Source organism: Echinops telfairi, unplaced genomic scaffold (assembly GCF_000313985.2).
Source record: "Echinops telfairi isolate 266 unplaced genomic scaffold, ASM31398v2 ScPeMD7_1;HRSCAF=3_0, whole genome shotgun sequence".
Lineage (NCBI taxonomy): Eukaryota > Metazoa > Chordata > Mammalia > Afrosoricida > Tenrecidae > Echinops > Echinops telfairi.
This window is the reverse complement of record NW_022103896.1, coordinates 2,490,008-2,511,522: the sequence shown is the minus strand read 5'-3', so window position 1 is coordinate 2,511,522 and position 21,515 is coordinate 2,490,008. Positions and strand designations below refer to the sequence as shown.

Sequence of the window (21,515 nt, the reverse complement as noted above, 5' to 3'; positions counted from 1 at the left end):
CAGGACAGTTCTGCACCTTCGCCTGGGTTGCTCCACCCCCTGGGTCTACGTCACAAGCTTGTCCTCCACACCCCAGTGGACACCTTTCCAGTCCCTGCCCTAGCCCCTACACCTACCATGAGGACGCCTGCTCTGTCCCGCCAGCCAAGCAATCACTGTGCCTTGCTGCTCTAGCTAGGCCTCGGTGCCTACTGCCCACACAGAAGGCACGCAGAAATCAAGTGCCCCACAGGGACACTTGCGCCCCAGAGCCAAGCCTTCATCCTGGATGCCCACAGTGCATCAAGAATGCCTTGGGCCAAGCCGTTCTCTTTCCAGGGCCATCCTCTACGACCCTGGTGAGGCCCCCTGAAGCTCCCTCGTACTCACAACGTTCAGTGCTCTTGGAGGAGCATCCAATTTTGAGGGATGTAAATAGTTCCCAAAGAATGTTCTCACATCACAGCTTTAGGGTGCTGCTCAAGAGGAGCCCTGGGGCACCGAGGTCTAGACCAGCCTGCAGCTCTGCGAGAGAAAGGCAAGGCCTTCTGCTCCTCCACTCAGAAAGGGAATCAGCTTGATGGCAGTTGAGTTTTTGAGTGGTCAGAGTTGAAAAAGAAGAAAAAACCGGGGGGTGGGGGGTGGGGGGGGGGGGGTGTTGTCAATGGCATTGTGTGACTAATATAACTCATTTATTATTTCCCTAAGAAGCTTTACAATTAAAACTCTGTTCAGCCACATAATGACTGAACGAATAAATAAAAAATTTTAAAGTTCCCAAATAAAAACCAGGGCTGCGTCATTTTCTGCACATGCCACGAAGTGTTGTACAAGCTGGATGTGGTGGGGCCTGGAGGACGTACTTACCCTGACGTCGGTAGCATCTCCATGTCTGATAATACTGGCCCACGTGGTTGGCTCACTGTTGCTTTCAAAATAATGAAAGACCTTTAGCACTCGCTCCATGGCCCCTGGGGAGCGCTCCATCCCAGGGCCCAGGTGAGTCTTAGCACTGGAATTTGGTGTGTGATTCAAGTTTGGGTCAAGGTAAGCAGCTGCCATCCTTTTGCTAGATGCTAGGTATCTGTCATATTCTGTAGGGGGAAAAAACAGTAACCTTCAGTGTGCGGTATTTCAAATCCACCAATTAATATGCATACTGACTGCACAGTGAGGCACTTACCTGCGGATGGCACATGGTCAGGTGAGCTTGAGCCCAGGGACCTGATCTACTAGACACAGCCTCTCACGTCCACCCAGAACAGCACAATAAATGTTTGTTAAATTATTACCAGACAAGGAGTCTTGCTTCAGTTCTGCCCAAAGCCCCTCCCCTTTGATATACACAATCTCACCCTTTTGTGCCATCACCTTTACATCTGTGGGGAAATCCCATCGGAAAACCAAACCTGCTCATTTTTATTCTGCTTTTGAGTAGAGTAAGAGGTGTTTGTGCAAGAAGACTGGGACTAGCAGCCATTGTTGATATTAACCAAGCACTCGTGACTGGAAACGCAAGCGTAAGGTGAGGGGTAACAAACTGCCAAGGACACAACCACAGAAGCACAAAGTCAGGAAGGCCCCTCTCTGAGGATGAGGGAGAGTCAGAAGCCAGACAGAACACAGCTCCCAACTGTCAGAAGGACTTCAATCCTGGGGCCAACCAGGACGAAGCAAGATGGCGGCAGGAGCACAATGCAAGGACGCCTGTCCTCCCCAATGTGCTTGCAAGTGCTGCAGCCACCAGCACAAAGGCCGGCCAGAGCGAACAATGGACACCTTCTGAACTGTGGTGCCGGCACACAATACTGACTCCACTGTGGGCGGCCAAATGAACAAACAAGCGCAGGCCTGGAGGGAGCACACTGAGAACGCCCCAAGGGGTCAGGGTCAGGGTCAGGAAACTTGGCCTTGCTTATTCTGCATAGGTCACTAGACATGGTGGTTGGTAAAGTAAAGGGGCGCGGCATGAGGGGAACCCTCAACGAGACCGATGTCACAGTGACGGCAACAACGGCTCAAGCAAGCCCAAGATCATGACGATGGAAGGGGGGAGGGGCTGCGGGTTTCAACTTAATCACACCCAAGGCTGCCATGCGTCAGAGCGGACTCCCAACCACTCAGAACTTCGGCAGATCTTTGAGCACCGTTGTAAGGTTTCAGTTTCTTAGACATGCCAACTCCCCGCACTTGGCGAAACACAAGTACCCAGCTAAGAAACCCACAGCTTCGTAAGCAGGATGGAGGCAGGAAGAGGAGGATGGACGGTCACCGTTAAGCCGGTCAACAAGTCAGTTAGACTGATTCTCTTTTCTTATGCAAACAGTGGAGTCTGCCACTTAGACTGATTCTGTTTCCTCATTCAAAGGGTGCAACAGTGTCTGTCACAGCCTCCATCTGAAGTCACAGGAGCCAGTGCAGGTACAGGGACTGTGATACTACCATCTGCCGCGAAACACAGTGCTGCCAGCGTCTGACTAGCATACACTGTGTGGCAGGGGTCTCACGGTTGCAGAATCAATGCCTTTGAACGATGGTGCTGGCCAACAGTATTGACTGCATCGTGGACGTCCAGAAAAACAGAGATCGACCTTGGATGAAAGTAGATCTACCAGGATGCTCCTCAGAGGCAAAGACTTGTAAGGGTGAAGACTTGTCTCCTGTACCTTAGAAAAGGACGTGCTTGGGAAACTAGAGGGGCAGCGAGGACTGCAGCTTCTGTGAGAAGGAGCGACCCTTTGGCGGCAACAATGGCTCAGACGTAACGTCCTGGGAGCGGTGCAGGGCTGGGCACTGTTTCCTCTGCGGTACACGAGGCCACTGAGAGTGGGAACTGACGTGAAGAGTGACAGGGTTGTGCAATACGACAAAGGCTGCATTCACAAGACCCCGTGTACCTTAAACAACTACTGATGACTTTGAAATCAAAGATCTGTGAACGTTATTGTCCCAAATCACTAACCACTAACACGCTAGCTAGAACAGGAAAGCTGCTCTTTTAGATGCCACAAAAATACTATGGCTCCTAATGATTGAAACCTGTTTCTCCAAGCACACAGATGACGCCATCGTTCATTCTCCGCCAGCAGCTCTGGGTGCAGGAATCTCACAGGGATCTCACACTTCTAGAACCTGTCCCATGGGGTCACGATGAGTCGGAATTGACTGGGTGGCAGTGAGTGGAGTGCTCAGAGCCTGTGCTGCTGCCTTTCATGAGCTGAGCAACCAGGTCACGTTGTTTAGTCTCCAAGTGCCTCCGTTTCTCACCAAATGGAAGTCGTAACAATCCCAGGTCAGAGAGGTTTGGTGAGAATTAAAGGGGACGGTCTGAATGAGTTCAAGCACAGTGAATAGACCGCTGTTCTCATAAGCCAGCGGTTCTCAATCTGGGGGTTGCAACCCCTTTGGGGGTCTAACAGCCCTTTCACAGGGGTCGAGTAAGACCAAATTTCCAATGGTCTTAGGAACCGAGACGTTGCTCCTCTATGCAACTCCAGGTGGGTCTGCCCACATACAGATACGCCCACATATGGGGTCACCGCAACATGAGGAACTGTTTGAAAGGGTCGCAGCATTAGGAAGGTTGAGAACCACTGTCACAGACACTGTGAAAAGGTCACCGTTTCAGGTAAAGCACAAGAAACCCTATACAATGAGGGACACATTCCAGTTATACTCTCAGGACTGCCACAATCTACAGACCAAAGTGCACCATAAACGCCCCCAGAAGCCCCCGCGATAGGTATGCCAGGCCAAACATCTGTCTAGGACTCACTTTAGCCCTCGGTGAAAAAAAATGAACACAACCCTGCACACAGCAGGGCGAACGAAGCCTGTCTACCAGGCCCCAAGAGACCACAGCCAGAGACTCCACCCTGGTGCTGCTCGCGGAGCCGTGCACTGGAGTCCTCTCTGGAGGAGGCTGCCAAACAGTCCACGCTAAATGGGCGTGGAATTCACTCATTCACGGAGCATCCTCTGTGCCAACGACTTGCCAAGCAGAAAACACCTGACACAACCGCTGCCGGGGATCCCAGGACGGTCCAGGAAAGATGAAAGAAACCCAAATCCAACAGGCCAATTCACAGCAATGCAGTGCAGACCCAGAGAGGCTGTGCCTGAGAGGACGGGGTGGGGAGCTGCTGGTCCAGAGGGAGAGGGAGAAGGGACAGCTCCAGTGGGGTCGAAGGTGGGGAGGCAGGAATGAGGTGGCTGTGGCTGCAGCAGCCACAGAGGCTGCAGGTGAAGGGCTTGGGGTGCGTAGAAAAAAACCAAACCGAGTGGCATGTTAATGAAACAGGACACAGCCTGAGTGGGTGGGGAGGAGGCAGATGGGGGTAGGGTGGGGGGACGCAGGTGGATGCGGGCTTTGGGTCTCATCCGAGTCAAACCAGAAAGCCCCGGGCAGCCCTGTCTTGTCAGCCCAAGGTCTCCAAAATCACTCGGGTTGTGAAAAGCAGATTCCGGAAGGGCCCAGAGAGGTGAGTCAGCCAGAGCAGAGCGACAGGAGCGGACACTCAAACCAACTCCCACTTGACTGACGAAGCCTCGCGAGGAGCAGAGGCGGTGCACTGTGTGCGTGTGCACACAGACGCCAGGGGTGGGGCCTGGTCTCCAGCGGGACAGCTGGGTGGAGGGGGCACACGTATGGAAGGCAACAACACGGCTCGGGGCTAAGAGGCTCCTCTCTGGCAGAGTCAGTGGTTCCTATCCGTCCGAGTTACAGTCAGTTAATATGGCCCCTCTCGCCACACTTGCTCAGACAAGATTATAATTCTGGGCTTTACGCCTGTGGTGACAGCTCAGGTTTGGAGGGCATTTTCTACTAAGGGACAGGATGGGATTAAGACCTACTCTGAGCAGAGGGTGAGAATCAGGTCACACTCTTTGATACTTTGATGCCATCTCTAAGATGCCACCTTAGAACCAGGCATGAAAAGAGCCACGTGATTTGCCTTGGTTATATCATGGTGCCAACACACAACCTCACACATTCATCACCTCACCTAGAAAGCCAGGTCTCCGTATCCTGACCAAGCCTGGGTAGACTCCACATCTGGCTTGCCCCTGCCTGCCCGACCGGCAGAGTCTGAGCTGAGGAGGACCCACCACAGGTGAGACAGTGCACCTAAGATTGGTGAGTTTCTGTGGGAGCTGCAGTGTCACTGAAGCCAGGCGTGCAGGGAATATACTCCAGAGGTGTGGGGGAAATGGAACTGACTAGTATCACAGAGGAGTCAGACATTTGGCATCCGCAATCTCCAATCCTTGGAACTGGTTTAATCTAGATTCTTTTTTTAAAATCATTTCATTAGGGGCTCGTACAACTCTTATCACAACCCATCCATTGGGCCAAGCACATTTGTACATTTGTTGCCATCTTCATTCTCAAAACATTTTCTTTCTACTTGACCCCTTGGTATCAGTCAGATCATTTTTCCCCTCCCTCCCCGTCCCCCCTCATGAACCCTTAATAATTTATAAATTATTATTTTGTCATGTCTTACACTATCTGACATCTCCCTTCACCCACTTTTCTGGTGTCTGTCTCCCAGGGAAGGGGTGGTCTAGATTCTTCGAAAAGAGATGATCACCTCGCCATGCTCAGAAGGAAGACTGGCGAATGGCTGTGTTAGGAATGTGGAGCTGGAGATGGATATTCAAAGTACAGTGGACTGCTGTAAGCACCAACCAATCTGTTTTGGACGAAGTACAGCCAGAGTGATCTGTAGAGTCCCGGATAGAAAGACCTGGCCTATGTACTTTGGGCATGTTGTCAGGAGAGGTCAGTCCCTGGGTAAGGTGGAGGGGCAGTGGCAAAGAGAAGGCCTCCACGAGACAGATGACACAGTGGCTGCAACAATGGGCTCAAGCAAAGGAACCATTGTGAGGATGGCACAGGACCAGGCAGTGTCCCCTTCTGTTCTACATGGGGCCACATGGGTTGGGGCAGGGTCAACAGCACCTAACAACATCCTCCTCATCCTCCTCATCCTCCTCCTCCTCCTCGGGAGACTGTGCCAGTAAAGATGAACCAAACCAAAGCCAAACCCCTGCCACTGAATTGATTCTGACTCACATCAACCTAGTGGGCAGGGTAGAGGTGCCCCTTTGGACTTCTGAGACGATACATCGTTATGGGACCAGACAGCCTCCTGCTTCTCCCACAAAGCAGTTGGTGGGCTCAAACTGCTGACCTAGTGATTAGCAGCTCAACAATAAGTGGCCCAAGACACCATCAGGGCTCCTGATAAGATTAAAGCCTTAGGAACCCTGGGACAGTGCAACAGGGATGCTCCCAGGTAGAATCAGCTAGACAGCTCAGAGATGGTTTGGTGTTTGTTTTGGGTTTACTCCTGACAAATATCAGGTACGGAACACGAAACACATATGTAGCTCTCAAGCGGTGAGTGAGACCTGGGTGCAGGGAGTTCTCCATGAAGAATAAGCACAACTTCAGTCACAGGACCCACAGCCACATGTATGAACGACACTGACATACATGAACTAGCTTACACTGGCAGACTGCCAAGCAATCAACAAACATTCTCACCCCAACCACCCAACCTCTGAGCCCTCCCAGGCTGTGGGAAAGATGGCACAAAGCATGTCCACCTGGCGGCCTAGCGTTCCCACAGGCCCACAAGGTGCCAGGAGCATTGGCAGTCCACTGGACAACGGCCTCAGAGCAAGCGGTCTTAAAGGACTGAGGCCTTTAAAATACTTTCCACTGTCCCCCTGTGGGAAGACCGGAGGGGCTTTGCTACCCTCAGTCCACGAGGATCAGGCCTCTGCTCCGGGAAGAACCAGCTGGGGGCCTCAGGACCCGGTGACCTGCTGTCTTCTTTGAGAGTCCTTTCTCGTCTCTTCTCACACCGGGCTACTGCTCCTGCTTCATGGGTGGGCACGATGGATGGCAGGCTCGGGTGGCTAAGTGCAAGCAGTCAGGCTGGACTGGAGCATTTCATTGTTTACTGAGGAGTTGTCTCTTTCAGACTTGAAAATACCTAATTCAGCAAATTTCTGCACACCATCTTTGTCCTATCATACCACACAGAAGCAAGCTTTCCTGCCTTCCTGTGCCGGAGAGAAAGTTGATCAGGACCCAGGACCTCATGGACCCGGTGCTGCCCCCAGAGGGTAACAGGATGATGCGCTCCTTGATGGGGGCAGTGGGGCGCAGCAGTGCCTAGAATTCCTCCTGCACAGCCCAAAGTCAAAAGATTGAGACCTCCTCTACGCCTTCAACCCACCCTACCCCCACGTCGAAGCAGCTCTCAAGCACCCAGCCCCCAGCTAACCTGTAGGCAGCTTCCACCTATTGTTCTGAGGGAAGCCTTATCCCAGCGCCAAGTTTACATTTCCAAAGTCACTCTGAATGAAAAGAAATCTAGTCATTGATCTTTAAGATCCCAGTGCCGGATCTGCAGGCCTAGACTCGGGCCCTGGCATTGGGGGAGGGGTGTCCTCTGCTAACAGAAAGCTGTCCCACCAGGGAGGCCATTATGCAAATGAGCCACAACAAACCTACAGAAAGACGGAAGGTCCAGGGACGGCACCACTGGCCCCGAGGCCCACTAGCACCCGTTCAGCAGATTCACAGTGGCGGCAGCCAGCCAGACCCTGGCTCTGCAAAGCCTTCACTCTGAGCAAGCTGCTGCGGGAGTTCTATCCAGAGCCTGTCTTCGTAAGACAGCCTGCGTCGAGGGCAAGCACAACCAACAGATCACGGGATTTCTCCAGCTCTGCCCCTGTGGATCCCTGGGCCTTTAACCGCGTTCTAAACCCTAAGACGCCATGCTTTTTTACTGAGTTCTTCCTAAAGGGCTTTCTCGCCGTCGTTTCAGATAGTCACTACTGCTTCAGGGAAGCCACTCAATCGCCTCCGACCAGAAGGAAGGGACGTTGTTACACTTCCAAACAGGCGTCCCCAGGATGTTGCAGAGGAAGTGCTCCTTGTTCATTTGGATAAAACCCCGAAGAACCTGCCAGTGGGAAGCGAGTTTATTCACGGGACTTCGGCGTGCACTCGGGTGAAGTTTCAAATTAAACGGAGCACCAATCGTCACAGCAAGTACAGGGAGCCAGTGCTTGAAGCTTGCCCTACTTAAACTCCACTCCACAGAACAACGACACAGAGATGACTTGATTCAGAGAAAATATAAAGTAAAATTCCAGAGACACAGGCCAGAGCATAAAAAGATTGTTTGCCCACTTAAAACACATTTCCAATAAAAATGTTGTACTTGCTAGCTGGAAAACTAGCTGGTTTTATGGAATGGTTAGAAACGTACCAATTTCAATTTTTCCTCAAATTCACTTGGAAACCGTCTTGAAGCATTCTACGAGACTCATTCACTCAGTTAGCTTAAAGACTAAACTGCAATGTCCGCACTAGTTTATACCTTGCGCCCAGCACAGGGGGAATGGGCTACAGCCGCTCCTCTCCATACAGCTGGCCCCTGCTGCTCCCCGGGCCCCCATGGCCAGGTCCAATATGCACCCAATCCTGTGACGGAGGTCCACGTAGCCCCCACGCAGCCCCCCTGGGCACAACTCCGGTGCTAAGCGGACTCGGGCAACGAGGCCACACCCCTGTCCCCAGGCTCCTTTCCAGGGTGGGCAGGCAATTGGCAGGCCTGCAGGATGCCCTCAGGACAGGCTCTTCTCTCCCACATTGGACTGCTGGAGAGCGGAAAGAGCAGGCGAGCGAAGGCCCAGTCAGGGCCGTGTGGCTGGATTCACCCAGGGGAGGGAGCGGGGGAAGGGAGCAGAAGAGGAGGCGGAGGCGGAGGAGGAGCGGGGGAGGAGAAAACCAGGCCCTTTCACAGGCACCTGATTAGCATGCTGATTCCACCCTACTGCCTAGGAGCCAGGCCAGGCGCTGGTGGGCCTAGGGCAGGGTCCCCAGGATGGGAGCACCCCTGGGCGGTAGCAGCCGGCTCCCCTAACCCTGCCTAGGCACTTCTCCATTCTATGACTTGAGTTCAAACGACGGCCGAGAAGAAGTCAGAATGACTGGGGGTGGGGCTGAAGAACAATAAAAAGCACTGCAGGAACCAGCATTTCTCTGGAGGAGCATTGGTCAGCCTCAGGCACCAGGGTGGCCAACCTTGCTGAAGGCACCGTGACTGGGGCGCCCATCAAACTCACAGTGAAAGCACCTGCACTCTCCTGAGGCACCCAGCCAGGCCCAGCACCCGGTTTCCCCAATCTCAGGCAATGCCAAGTAAGAGCATGTACTCCACCCACTCTGGGAGTGGCGGGGCCAGAAGACTGAAAACAAGCGCTGGACAGGGCGGAGAAGAACAAGGAAGGCCTGTGTCCCAGGGCCTGGGGACAGTTTACTTCACTGCAAACGCATCTCCTGACTATGGCTTTGTCTCTAGGCTTCGTGGCCAGGCTCCAGTGACCCAGCCTGTGCCCCAGGGACCACACATCAGTGGCTATTATGACCCTGGCCCCAGGCAGCACTTGGAGGGAAGGGGCCAAAAAACACAAGGACTCCTCGCCGGAAGATGAACAGGCAGATGGGGGGCCAGGGCAAAGCCCAAGAAACACCTACATGCACCATCACCCAGAGTGGTCACTGGGCAAGCCGCACCCCCACCCTCAAGTGCCAGGAGTGCCAGCTGAGCCCACCCTAGCACACCTGCAGTTCATCCATCACTGAGGACCCACCTGGGAACGTAAAACTCACTCATTGGCATCAAGCTGGTGCTAATTCATAGTAACTCTATAGGACACTAAGGTCCAGGCGCATGGCGGCCTTCGGAGAGTGCCCAAGAAGCCTGTGCTGTTAGACAAATGCAGTGAGTCCCAGCTGGGGCTACGGCAGCCTCAGCGCATCTGTTGTGGGCTCCATGGAGCTGAGTCCAGAGCCCAGCAGCCCTGTGGAGACCTAGCCCTCCCGTAGAGACACGAGGGCTGCCAGGTGCGGGGACCACCAGTCCTCCGCCTGCAGGCCAGGAGAGAGGTGGCAGGGGCTTCTGGGTTTCACATCAGAAGCCGAGGGATCAGACTCTGCTGGATAGATTGCTCAGGACAATGTGGCAGGCGCCGGCCTGGGAAGGGCCTCTGGGTTACTGAGTGAAGAACTAAAGGGCACACCAGGGAAAGCTTGTGTTCTCAAGACTGTAAGGCCAGGGTAGCAAACGGACACACAGTCTCAGAATGCCAACTGGCCACCTTTTTAGCCCCAAATGTGGCAAGGGGACATGCCCCCAACAGCAGGGCAACACAATGAGTGGGTGGCACTGAGAAAGTCTTCAGTAGGCCTCCCCTGGCATCCCTACAGAAACCCAAACCAGCCACGGTTCAGCAGCTTCCCACTCTCAGCCACTCAGCATCAAAAGTAGCGCTGCAAACCTGAATTAAAAATCTCCCGTGAACTTAAAGGACTCTGTGGGAACTAACAGAGGGAAATATGTCGACGACTATATCCCCTAACTTGTAACAGGGAATCTGGAAAGCTAGTATTGCACAGTAGGAAAGCCTCCACTTTGACAAGTGAGAGGTGAAGTCCATGTCCATCGTCCTGCTTTAAAGAGTGTTCCCACAGGTACTACACTAGGAGCTATGCTGCCTTAAAGTGAGCAGCGGTTGAGTTTATCTCCCTACAGAAACAGACATCCTGTTGCTATCTCTTCCCAGCCCCCCTCATACCTTCCCCCAATGCAGGTATTCGTTTTCCTCATCTGTGAGCTCTGGGACCGTACTGTAGGTTCCACCCACCTTGTGATGCATGTAACCACTAAATATGCATGTCTGTGGCTACCTGTAAATACTCTCTCCTCCCAGTTCCACATGGACCACCAAGAGGGGCTGAGGTGAGCATGCTACCATGAAATACATCTGACTCCTGTATTGTACTCTCCCTCCGATCTTTCCTATTCTCTGTGACTCTACTATGATCTTTACATGCTGTGACTGTACAATTGCGCCTACTGGCCCTTTGGGCATTGGAGGCTGGTTTCCTGACACCGCCCTGTTACATGACTTCAGAGCAGGGCTGTGCTCCACGGATTGTCAACGGCTGTGACTTTCAGATGTCGATGGCCGTCTGACTTTCTTCTGAGGCACCTCTGGGTGTGTTGGTCAGATGCCTAGCAGTCCCCTAACTTCTTGAGAGAGTAGAGCTTTTCTATCAATTGGTGGGAGGACATTAAAGCAGCTCAAGATGTACCTTCTCTTGCCTCGGTTATGTCTGCACAGATCAAGATTCACACACCCTCCAACTTTCATAGTACGCAGCTCCTACGAGGAAGTCTCACCATACACATGCTCTTGTGAAGAACACCAGCCGTCATTTCTCTGTCAGAGGATGAACATGTCTGTCCTGGAGGAGATACAGCCAGTCCTCCTGAGAGGATCTCGAGAGTGTGACTTGTCATCAGGAGAGACCAGTGCCTGGACATCTCACAGCAAGTTGTCCTGTCTCCTTGTTCCACCAAAAATCAGAAAGCATGTCCCTCAAAATCTCAGTCTAGCAACAAAACAGATGACTTGGGAAGGACTCAGGAACATCTGTGGAGAGAGAGGGCATCCTCTCCTGCGGATGACACATGGCTATCAGCCTGCACCAGTGACCCGCCCTCCTCTCCATGGTCGCAGCAGTTGGGGTTGGGGAAGGAGCAGGAAGGGGGACAGGACACACAGGGAGAAGTGTGAACAGCAGGCACCCAGTGAGGACACAAAGCACTTGTAAAACTCATGCCAACTAAACCTCAACAGTTTTGAAAACCACCCACAAAATAGAATAAAGACAAGTAACCAACCACTACCAGGAGTGGACAATGAATATCCCCCCCTCCCCCCGCCCTTGCTGTTGAAGACAAGGAAGCACAGAAAAGCACAGAAAGCACGTGAGTGACTTGTTCAGACTAACAGCGCTGAACCACCTGTGACCACGTTGCTTTCTGCTTTACCTTGTTTGTTGGTCACAGGACGACTGACATCTGGAGGAATGCGACATCATATGGGCATGGGTGCAATCAAGTGGGGCACCTATGCCACTGTGGACATTCATGGAGGACTGGTGGGTTGAAACGCCGCTTCAGGTGCGTGCAGTTACATGAGTCCCCACCAGGGGGCAGCAGAGACTACAACTGGAAAAACCGCTCCCCCAGAAACCTGGGGGTGGAGGTAGGGGACAATGACGTGTCACAGGCTATAGGTCAGAATCCATGAGCCAGCAGTGGGTTTGTCTTGGGTTGGGTTTGGGAGGGGTCATGAGCAGGTTAAAAGGGAAAGCTGTGTCCATCACTGCAGTGCCGCACCCCTTTTCCTCAGTGAATGCCTCTCCCCCAAGCTGAGGTGGGTGCCGCACTCTGAAGCCAGGATGTGCAAACCCCAGCTGCTTCAGATGGGCCCTGGGCAGTGAGACACACCACAGCCCAGAGTGCAGCAACAAGGGCAGTGGGCTGAGCTGCTGTCGTCCATGTGGACCCCCGGGGCAAACATCACAGCCCCTGCTGAGCCTCCGGCTGGACCCTGAAGGACCAACCGCCAAGCAGCAAGCATTGATGATGGTGTCCAACTCGGCAACACTGCGACCTATGGCCGCCGTGCAGCTTGGCACTGCATGAGACACTCATCTACGGCACTTGATGCCTGTGATAGGTAGGTTTACTATGCCAACCTGGCCAACAGGAATATGTGGGATTAATCAGGTCGCAGTTCGATTAGAGGGCAGAGATAAATGTCTCTGCAAGGCCCGTCCCCCTCTCTCTTGCTCTCTGGTGATCAGAGGGTGCTGCTGCTTTAGCTAGTTCTCTGCCTCAACCTGTGAGCTACACTACCTGTGAGCCAAGCCAACCCCGATCGTGTCATGGGCTTGAGGCTCCTTCAAGACCTGCTTCACCACGCTGCTGGTACATGGCTTGAGCTTGAGGCTGGTGGATCCTGTTACCTTGCATTGCTTGAGCTGGATATCCCATCCGGGCCTGCTTCGCTAAGCTCCCAAGCTGTTGTTGGGGACCCATCCTGCTGTTTGCTGCCTGTGGGCAGACTCTGCTTGCCTTGCCTGAAGGGGGACTTCACTGTCTGCTTCCTTAACTTTGGACCTCACAACCCATGTGGAGTTGAAGGACTTCCAGTATATTAACTGTTTCACCACAGAAGTGAGTTGAACTGAACCCTCTGTACTGCTGTGTGGGCTAACTAGCTGTTAGATTTCTTCTGGCTGTATAAACCTATGCCTAGCGCAATGTCCAAGGTCCTCCTACAATCATGGCACAGAACTATCTTCTTTGTCTAAGCAGGGAACTAACAGTCCGTACTGTTTTCATCTCAACAACGTGAATAGAGTAAGCAAGACCACGACTCCCCGTTTCACCATGGACGCAGGAGGAGCAAAGCTCCAGGTGAAAACACACAAGGTGGCTGCTCCACTGCCTGCCAGCTCACAACCCACCACGGACGGCTTCTTCTGGGCTCTGCGGCCAGGCTCTCCCAAACACCGCTGGGCACGCAAAGAAACTGTGGGAAAAAACATTGTTTTTCTATTCCATTTCTCCATGAAGCTTTGGGGACCCTCATATAGCAGCGGAGCATGTATACTGGGCAAGAAACACACCCCAATTTTCAGCCAATCCATATCTACTAGAATACAGGTTTTCTGCCTTTTTTTTTTTTTAAAGCAAAACCCACAAATACCAAATCCAATCAAATACTTATTTTAATGTTATCCCTGCTCGGAACAACAGCGAAGAACGTGTTTCATTGAAGACGTGTTATGTGTGTTCCTATGAGGCAGTGGCCGACAGAGCCTTTCCAGGACACCCCTGGGAAGACCAGGGGCTAGGCAGCGGCCTTCCCAGCTGTCAGAAGTACAGAAGAAACCAGGCCGCTTGCATCGAAGTGAGCCCTCATGCCAGCCGGGACAGACACCAATTTGAACAGCCAAACACTCTCTTCTGCGGATACAAAATATCAGGAGCATCTAGTCAGGGTCCACCAGCAGCTCGCCGTCTTCGCAAACACAGGGCAGCCTGGTTCAAAACAAGCATGGCAGCATCTCCACACCGTGCTCTCCCACAAGCCTCATCTTCCAGGGGCTCTGCCCTCCTCACCAGCCTCCATTCTCAGTGCCCCTGGACCTCTGTGTGGAGCTGGTGCCTGTCCCCTTGCCCCTCATCCACTCCCGCTCCAGCTCTCAGTCACCAGGACCACTCACTGCCTTCCCTAGATGGCCACCCTTTTGGGCCCTCCCCTTCTTCCCAGTAAGCCCTGCCCGGCCACGGCCAGGGCCACACTGCAGCCAACAGCAGCCCTACCACCTCCAACTCGATTTCTTCACACGCGTACATGCTAGACATTTACTTCCAAATGGATGAACAGTGGGCTCAAACAGAGGGCCCGGCTGGGGGTGGGTGGGCAATGCTGCTCTGTTGTAACCAGGGTTTATTTGTGTCTCCCACCCCACTCCCACGAGATAAGCTCGGTCTGTACTACACTCTGGGTTTTTGGCGAGTAGTTAAATCAGCCCATTTCTTGGGGCTGTTACCCCAGCCTAGGCCAGCAGTGCCAGGGTGGGGGAAACTGGCCGCACTTCCCTCCCTGAGACACTGTGCCACTCAGGAGGCCACGTCCACCGATGAGGCAATGGAGGCAGGGGTACCTCTCGATCCTTCTCCTGCTCGCCAGTCTGTCCCTCCTCTCACAGTCACACACGGTCACTCCTCGTGGACACCCACCTTTCCAGCCTGGCGAAGGGCAGGTGTGGAGGCCGTGGTATTACGACATCTTAAATAGATCACATTCACCATGCCACTTTGGCAAGTCTCTGCCATGACACTGGGGGAGCTCGAGCCTTCTGCTTCCGACACCCTCCTCTCTTCCTCGTGTGAAGTTCACTTCTAAAAAAAGCCCGCCCTCTTGCTGGCTAGATTTTCTTTACAGCCAGTTACTGATGACTGGACCTAGGGTTTGCTACTCTCCGACCACATACTGGTAGGTGTCAGGGTCTCCCAGTGGGGACAAAGCTCCCTTTCCCCCCAGAGATGCTATCACCTGCCCAAATGGCAGGGCTCCAACATTTAAAATGAGATACTTCTGTGACTGGAAGCAGACTCTGGGAATTTCTCCATGTACCAAGCAGCCTTCACCGAGGCCCTGTAAGCCAGCCCCACCACCACATACATATGGCGCACACCTGCCAATGCCCCACCTCTTCCACAGAGAACCACAGCAGGTCCTCCCCTCCATGTCCCTCTCCTCCAACACTTCCCCACAAAGTGATGCCGTCAATGGAAGAGTATGGCAAGGCAGTATTCGCTGGGCTGGAGTCATTAGGGGAAGAAGAGGTACATGGAGAATCACTCCCAGTTTTCCAAAACCATTTGTATCGAAGGAGTATTTCCTGTGGAGTCACCACACAGGTCTGTGCTCCACACCCGGGGGCAGGACGGCGGGGGACGGCAGGGGACGGCGGCCTCGAGCGCACACAGGAACCGCCCAGGAAGGAGCAGAAACAAACAGCGACGTGCTATCATCGCGGGGCTGCGCGCGGTTTCCATTATTCCCACACATCACCCGGCGGCCTAGACGTGTCTGCTGCGGGGAAATGGTAAGAGCTTTGCCAAAGAACATCACCAACCACCAACAACCACCTTGCGTGGAAACCTTTTAAAAACTTCACAATTTACAACTGCAATTACATCTAAGTTCAGTAACGCTAATTTTCATTATTTCAAAATACAAAGTATTACTTTGTATACTTTAAAGCTATTTCTAGATGTTTAAAATAGAACTGTGGCCCACAATTACAGCTGATTAAAAGACAGAACTGAAGACAGCAAAATTAAATCTGCCTCATTAATATGAGAGAGAATGAATTTTTTTTAAACTTTCTAACCTGGTAAGACTAGTTTTCTCCAGAGTTACCACAGCTTGGACAAAGGGGAAACCCTAAAATAATTTACCTTTGAAATCATCTTTCATTTATGCTAATTGAATGGCACCTGTAACATACAATCTCATTACACAAACACAAAACACACCCTAAAGCCTTTAGGCTATGAATGAATCAGTTAATGAATCTCCCAAAGAGCCTTAGAGTGTTTTTATAGGCAGTATGAATGCTGAAAACTATTGTCCTGAAACGTGCACGTTACCTAATGCAAAAAAATAAAATCGAGGCCAACTGAAAAGAAAAATGGGGCTCAAACAGTAAGTGTGGGCATAAAAGAGAAAAAGGTCAAAAAGTACTGCTGCTGGCTATCCTGCTTGCAAACGTGTTCGCAGGTCTCTTCGCTCCTCAGACGGCTGCAAATCCTCTCAAACACTTGTCTTGGTCTCACTCGGGTGCCTTTAAAAATAAGGCCCCATCCAAGTAGTGGCTTTCCAAGGGATCTGCTGGGCCAGATCAATGCAAGGCAGAGAGGTCAGCTCAGAAGGTATTGGCCACTGTTGGGGGTTCCAAAGGGATAATCTTGGTATTATTTTCTCAAAGCACACAGATCATGGGGCTTATTAGGAATCAACTTTCAGGGCAATGGCAACCTGTGCAGCTGAGAAAAAGGCCACGGAGTGGTGCTGAAGAGCATTTTTCCATCACCAACAACGCTGTTGCTCGGTGCTGTCGAGTTGGACTCTGTCCTGTCTGCCCCACGTCGTGTTCACAATGGTTCTGAGTTTGAGCCCCATCTTGTAGCCACTATGTCGGAATCTTGTCAGGGGTCTCCTTTTGTTGCTGCCCTCTACTGTACCAAGCACGATGTCCTTCTCCAGGGATGGTCTGTCCTGACGAAACTGCCCAAAGCGCACAAGACAGTCTAGTCACCCTTGCCTCTAAGGAGTCTCTCGGCTGTATTTCTTCTAAGACGGTGTTACTGGTTCTCTGGGTGGTCCTTAAGCACCAGTGGGGGATGGCACAGGACCAGGCAGTGTCTCCTGCTGGGCGTAGGGCTGCTGAGGCGGGATCTGCTGTGCTGCACCGAACAACAATGGGTCAGGCACACCTAAGTGCTCAGAGAAACACCCTGCTCCCAACACTTGAAAGAGGGCTTGTGCGACAGATTTAGCCAATACACTGTATGGTTCCATCTCTTGGGTGCTGCTCCCATGAGCACACTGTGGACCCCTCTACGTGATGTCACCGCTGCTCTAGTTGTGAGGGTGTCGGTCTCTTTACACTGGCCCGTGATCCACACTGAAGGCTAAAATCCTTTCTTCTTTTCCCTTTTGTTTTTTATTTAATTTTAATAAATCATTTTATTGGGGGCTCTTATAGCTCTTAACACAATCCATACAACCATTGTGCCAAGCACATTTGTACATGTTGTCATCATTTCCAAAACATTTTCTTTCTCCTTAAGCCCGTAGTATCAGCTCTTTTTCTCCCACCCTCCGTCCCTAGCCCTTGATAATTTATAAATTACTTTTATTTTCATATTTTACACCGTCCACTGTCTCCCTTCACCCACACATTTCGGTTGTTCATCCTCGGGGGTGGGGTTGTATGCCGATTATTGCAATCGGTTTGTTTCCCCTTTCTCCCCCTACCCTCATGGTATCCCTACTCTCATTATTGGTCCTCAGGGGTTCATCTGTTCTGGATTCCGTGTGTCGAGAGCTCTTATCTGTATCAAATCTGGTCTAGCGGATTTGTAAGACAGAACTGGGGTCTTGACAGTGGTGGGAAGGAAGCGTTAAAGAACTAGAGGAATGCTGTGTGTTTCATTGGTACTATACTGCACCCGGGCTGGCTCATCCCTTCCTTGTGACCCTTCTGTGAGAGCATGTGCAACTGTCTACAGATGGGCTTTGGGTCTCCATTCGGATCCCCCTCGTTCACCTCAAAATTGTTGTTTGTTTTGGGTCTTCTGATGCCTGATACCTGATCCTCTTTGTGATCACACGGATTGGTGTGCTTATTCCCTGTGGGCTTTGTTGTTTCCCTGCTAAATGGCCACCTGTTTAACTTTAAAGGGCTACAATTCTTGATCTTTGGAATGGGCACAAACATGGATCTTTTCCAGTCAGTTGGCCAAGAAGTTGTCTTCCAAAATTCTTGGCATAGACGAGTAAGGGCTTCCAGGGCTTCATTATCTTGTTGAAACATTTCAATTGGTATGCCATCAATCCCTGTAGCCTGTGTGTAACGAATGCTTTCGTTGCAGTTTGAACTTACTCCTCTAGTACTACTGGTCTGGAACACATGCTACCTCTTAAATGCTGAATGTGGACGAGTTTTTTCTGATACAGTGGCTGTGTGTTTTTTCCATTCTTTGAAGCAAGGCTGTTGGTTTGGATGCGCACGTGATGAACTTTCTAGGAAACTGCCAGGCTGCTTTCCAAGAACAAGGTATGCGAGTTCTACTAAGTGGGTACTTAGTACCCACGCTACTTGTTTTCACCTGAGCCACTCTCGTAGCGTTGTAACATGATTCACTGTGGTTCTCGCTGGAGTTCCCAATGACATAAGGTGGTAAGCACCTTCCTGTGTTGTACACGCATCAAATGACTGACGTACTTGCTCCAACTGTTGGGCTTAAAAAACCAACCAACCACTGTGGTGAACAGAGGAGGGTGCACAAAGCATTCGCCATCTTGACAAGACTGATGGGCCTGATTCCATGATATTCCTCCTGCTGTGGCTGCGTAGCCATCCTCCACTGCCATTTCAAACACAGCCTCGATGTGCCCCTGGGCCCTTGCCTGCCCCAAGCCCTTGGAACCCACAATCACCTTTGATGTCCAGGTGATTTTTTATTTCAGATAAGGGAACTCACGAGTGCCTGACCTTTTCCGACTGACTTGTTTCATCCAGTATGAAATTCTCAAGGTTTATCAGACTTTTAAAAATTGAAATCGTTATTGAAAAAATGTCAAAGAAAAAACCTGTCTCTTATGGCACTGTGAATTCATGAGGTGTAAACCAAAAAAGATAAGTCAGCCACCTCTCCAACCACCCGTGTATCCCCATCTGCCTCCCTAAAAAAAAAAAAAAAAAAAATCTAAGAACCGCTAAGGCAGAGAAAACAATCTTCTACCCCTCCCTTACTGTGTCAGAATGAAACCGAGCTGCCCTTGCTTCTAGAATCCAGAATGCCCTGTTTCTACAAGTATCTAAAGCCACACTCTAGCCTCAGTAGAAGCCAAAACCACAATGGCTCAGAATTAGGAGGCATGCTTTGCAGAAATCGAGTTGATGCATTTTAACATGGTTGACACACTTAAAAGGAAGGGTCAGGAAAACCAGCGGACTGGCCGCTCCATAGGTGGCGTTATTTCCCTCCCAACAAAACAGGAGCACAGCTACCCTGTATCCCCGAAAATAAGACAGTGTCTTATATTAATTTTTGCTCCCAAAGATGCGCTAGGTCTTAATTTCAGGGGATGTGTTATTGTTCCATGAAGAAGAATACAGTACACATTTACTGTTTATTGTTTTATTAAAAGAGACCTCACACTTTCTGTCTGCTCTGACTGCACTGCGGCCAACAGTGAGCTGCCCGGCGCCCACTGCTATGGTCCAGAGTCCAGAGTTACGATAGCTTGGGAGGGGCTTATTTTCAGGGGTGCCTTATATTTCAGCGAGGAGCAAAACTGTAAGTAGGTCTTATTTTCGGGGAATGCCTTACTTTCTGGGAAACAGGGTAGCACCTGGGCTTTCCCCAAAGCCTAAATTAAATAAGCTTTAATCTCTGGAATTAGAAGTCAAGAAGCCTTGGAAATTTTCCCTTTCTATTACCACGTTAATGTGCTAGTTTTTTGTTTGTTTGTTTTAAGCTTTGTACTGTGGCTTGGCAGAAAGTTGACAGAGCACCTTCATCTCAGCAATCAGCTCAGCAGTGTGCATCTCCAGTGCTCCCTGGCACTGGACGCCATCCCTCAGAGTTACAGCACTTCCCACTCCCCTGGCTCTGGCTCCCTCTGAGCCTTCTTTCCTACCAACCTGGCTGGGCAGGTTCTCAGAGACTTGGCAGCTAAGACTTAGTAACGCCCCCAAGAGGTGACTTAACACAAAGTCATTCCCTCCAAGGTGGGATCTGCTGTTGGGTAATGAAAACAGTTGGAAGAAGATGAGGGGGGAATGCAACGTCCTGAGGAAGGTCCCAGCTCTGGTACAAAAGAACAGCTGGGGTCAAGGTGGGGTGTACTATATAAGTGGAAGCTGTTGGAAAGTTCACTGCTTTTTTTGCTGGGCATGGATACTGCATTTGGCTCACCGGTATCTGGGTCTGTGGACACGGCCAGTAAGCGGCCATGCTGCCTGCCAACCTTGTATGCATTCACCTCTCCAGTCACAGCCTGACCTGTTAACTTCACGCACATACACACATACACACCCCACCCCCACAGTCACCGGTCTGTGGCATTCTTGCCTATCTTGGGTCCTCAGCCCCCATAGCTATTCAAGTCAGGAGAAACCTCCAGCTCAACATCTGACCCATATACCTGGAACTGGACTGAACTGGATTTACAAGCTTCCACAACTGTAGACGCCATTTTCTTGATAAAAATTATAGACATATATAAAGTTTTTGTGTTTTTCTAGAGAATCCAGGTTAACATACTGCCACTTCCCTGCCTCCTGAGCTTTGTTCTGGGCAGAGGTTCCTTAGGTAAATGTCTACAGAGTTGCTGATTGACCATAAAGGATAGTCTGGATGGTGTGGACTTATCTCATCCATCATTCTCAAATCACAAATGGGAAATTTGAAAGAGGTCCCTTCATGATGCTGTGAGCAGACAGTGAAAGGTGCAGACAGCAGGCCAGACCCCAAGCACATTCACGGAACAGAGGCCCTGCACCCTCGTTGACAACTCCATCTCCTAGGCCCCACCGCGATCCCCTCTGTGGGAGGGTTAGTCATAGGCTGAGGGTTCTGTGGGGAGCTGAGCCCCTACCTAATCCAGAGTCCACGAGAACACACAGTCTGATGTGAGACGGACCCACAGTGTCCCAGGGTGCCTGCCTCAGTCTACCAAACATAGGATTCAGCAAATAGTCACCCTTGCTGTGAACCACTGTGAGGTTCTGATCAGTCACAGGAGTCACAGCGTATTTGATGGGCTTGGCACTGCTGTACCCATTAGATGGGTGTTGTGATTCTGCCTGCCTACCTCACCGAAGGTGGATGCACAGACCTACAGAGTATGTACAGAGCAACATACACATCCCTCTACTTGTGTCCGAAACACCCTAAAGGCAGGGTAAGATACCATACAAAACAAAGCAAGACACCAGTGTAGCCAGAGAATTATACTCACAGTTCAGAAGGCCATTCGAAGTCTGTGATCACACGAAGGACCCTTTACAAACCCTCCTGGTGCCTCGTTCCTCTGTCCATTGTTGTCACCAAGAACCTGACAAGAAAAGACCACACATGTCCATGATGCCGCTGGGTCTCCCCTCTCCATCTCAGTGTTGGTGCTGCCATCACAGAACCACCAGTGGGTGGTGGCAGTGGCACCAGCAGACATTTAGTCTCTCTCCTCTTCTCTCTCTCTCAATGGATTTAAAACATGAGGGGGCTTCAACAAGGAGCCCTGGAGGTGTACTGGTTTACATATTGGGATGCTAACTG

The 21,515-nt window shown here is 51.4% G+C and overlaps 1 protein-coding gene across 14 annotated transcripts in view; it reads right to left on the bottom strand.

Annotated features, from left to right (window-relative positions):
• PTK2 (protein tyrosine kinase 2) overlaps positions 1-21,291 on the bottom strand; it is a 145,147-nt gene extending 123,856 nt beyond the window's left edge. For 10 of the 14 annotated variants that reach the window (XM_045296532.1, XM_045296550.1, XM_045296949.1 and 7 more), the window contains exons 1-2: positions 8,385-8,458; positions 847-1,073 (exon numbers count right to left, since the gene is read on the bottom strand). In XM_045296532.1, the coding sequence (XP_045152467.1) occupies positions 847-1,073; positions 8,385-8,430 (273 nt within the window). In that variant the 5' untranslated portion in view covers positions 8,431-8,458. Of the gene's footprint in view, positions 1-846; positions 1,074-8,384; positions 8,459-21,198 lie in introns of those variants that run through there. The other 4 variants (XM_030884966.2, XM_030884974.2, XM_030884992.2 and 1 more) reach the window with 3 other exon arrangements.
• Positions 21,292-21,515: the final 224 nt, after the last annotated feature.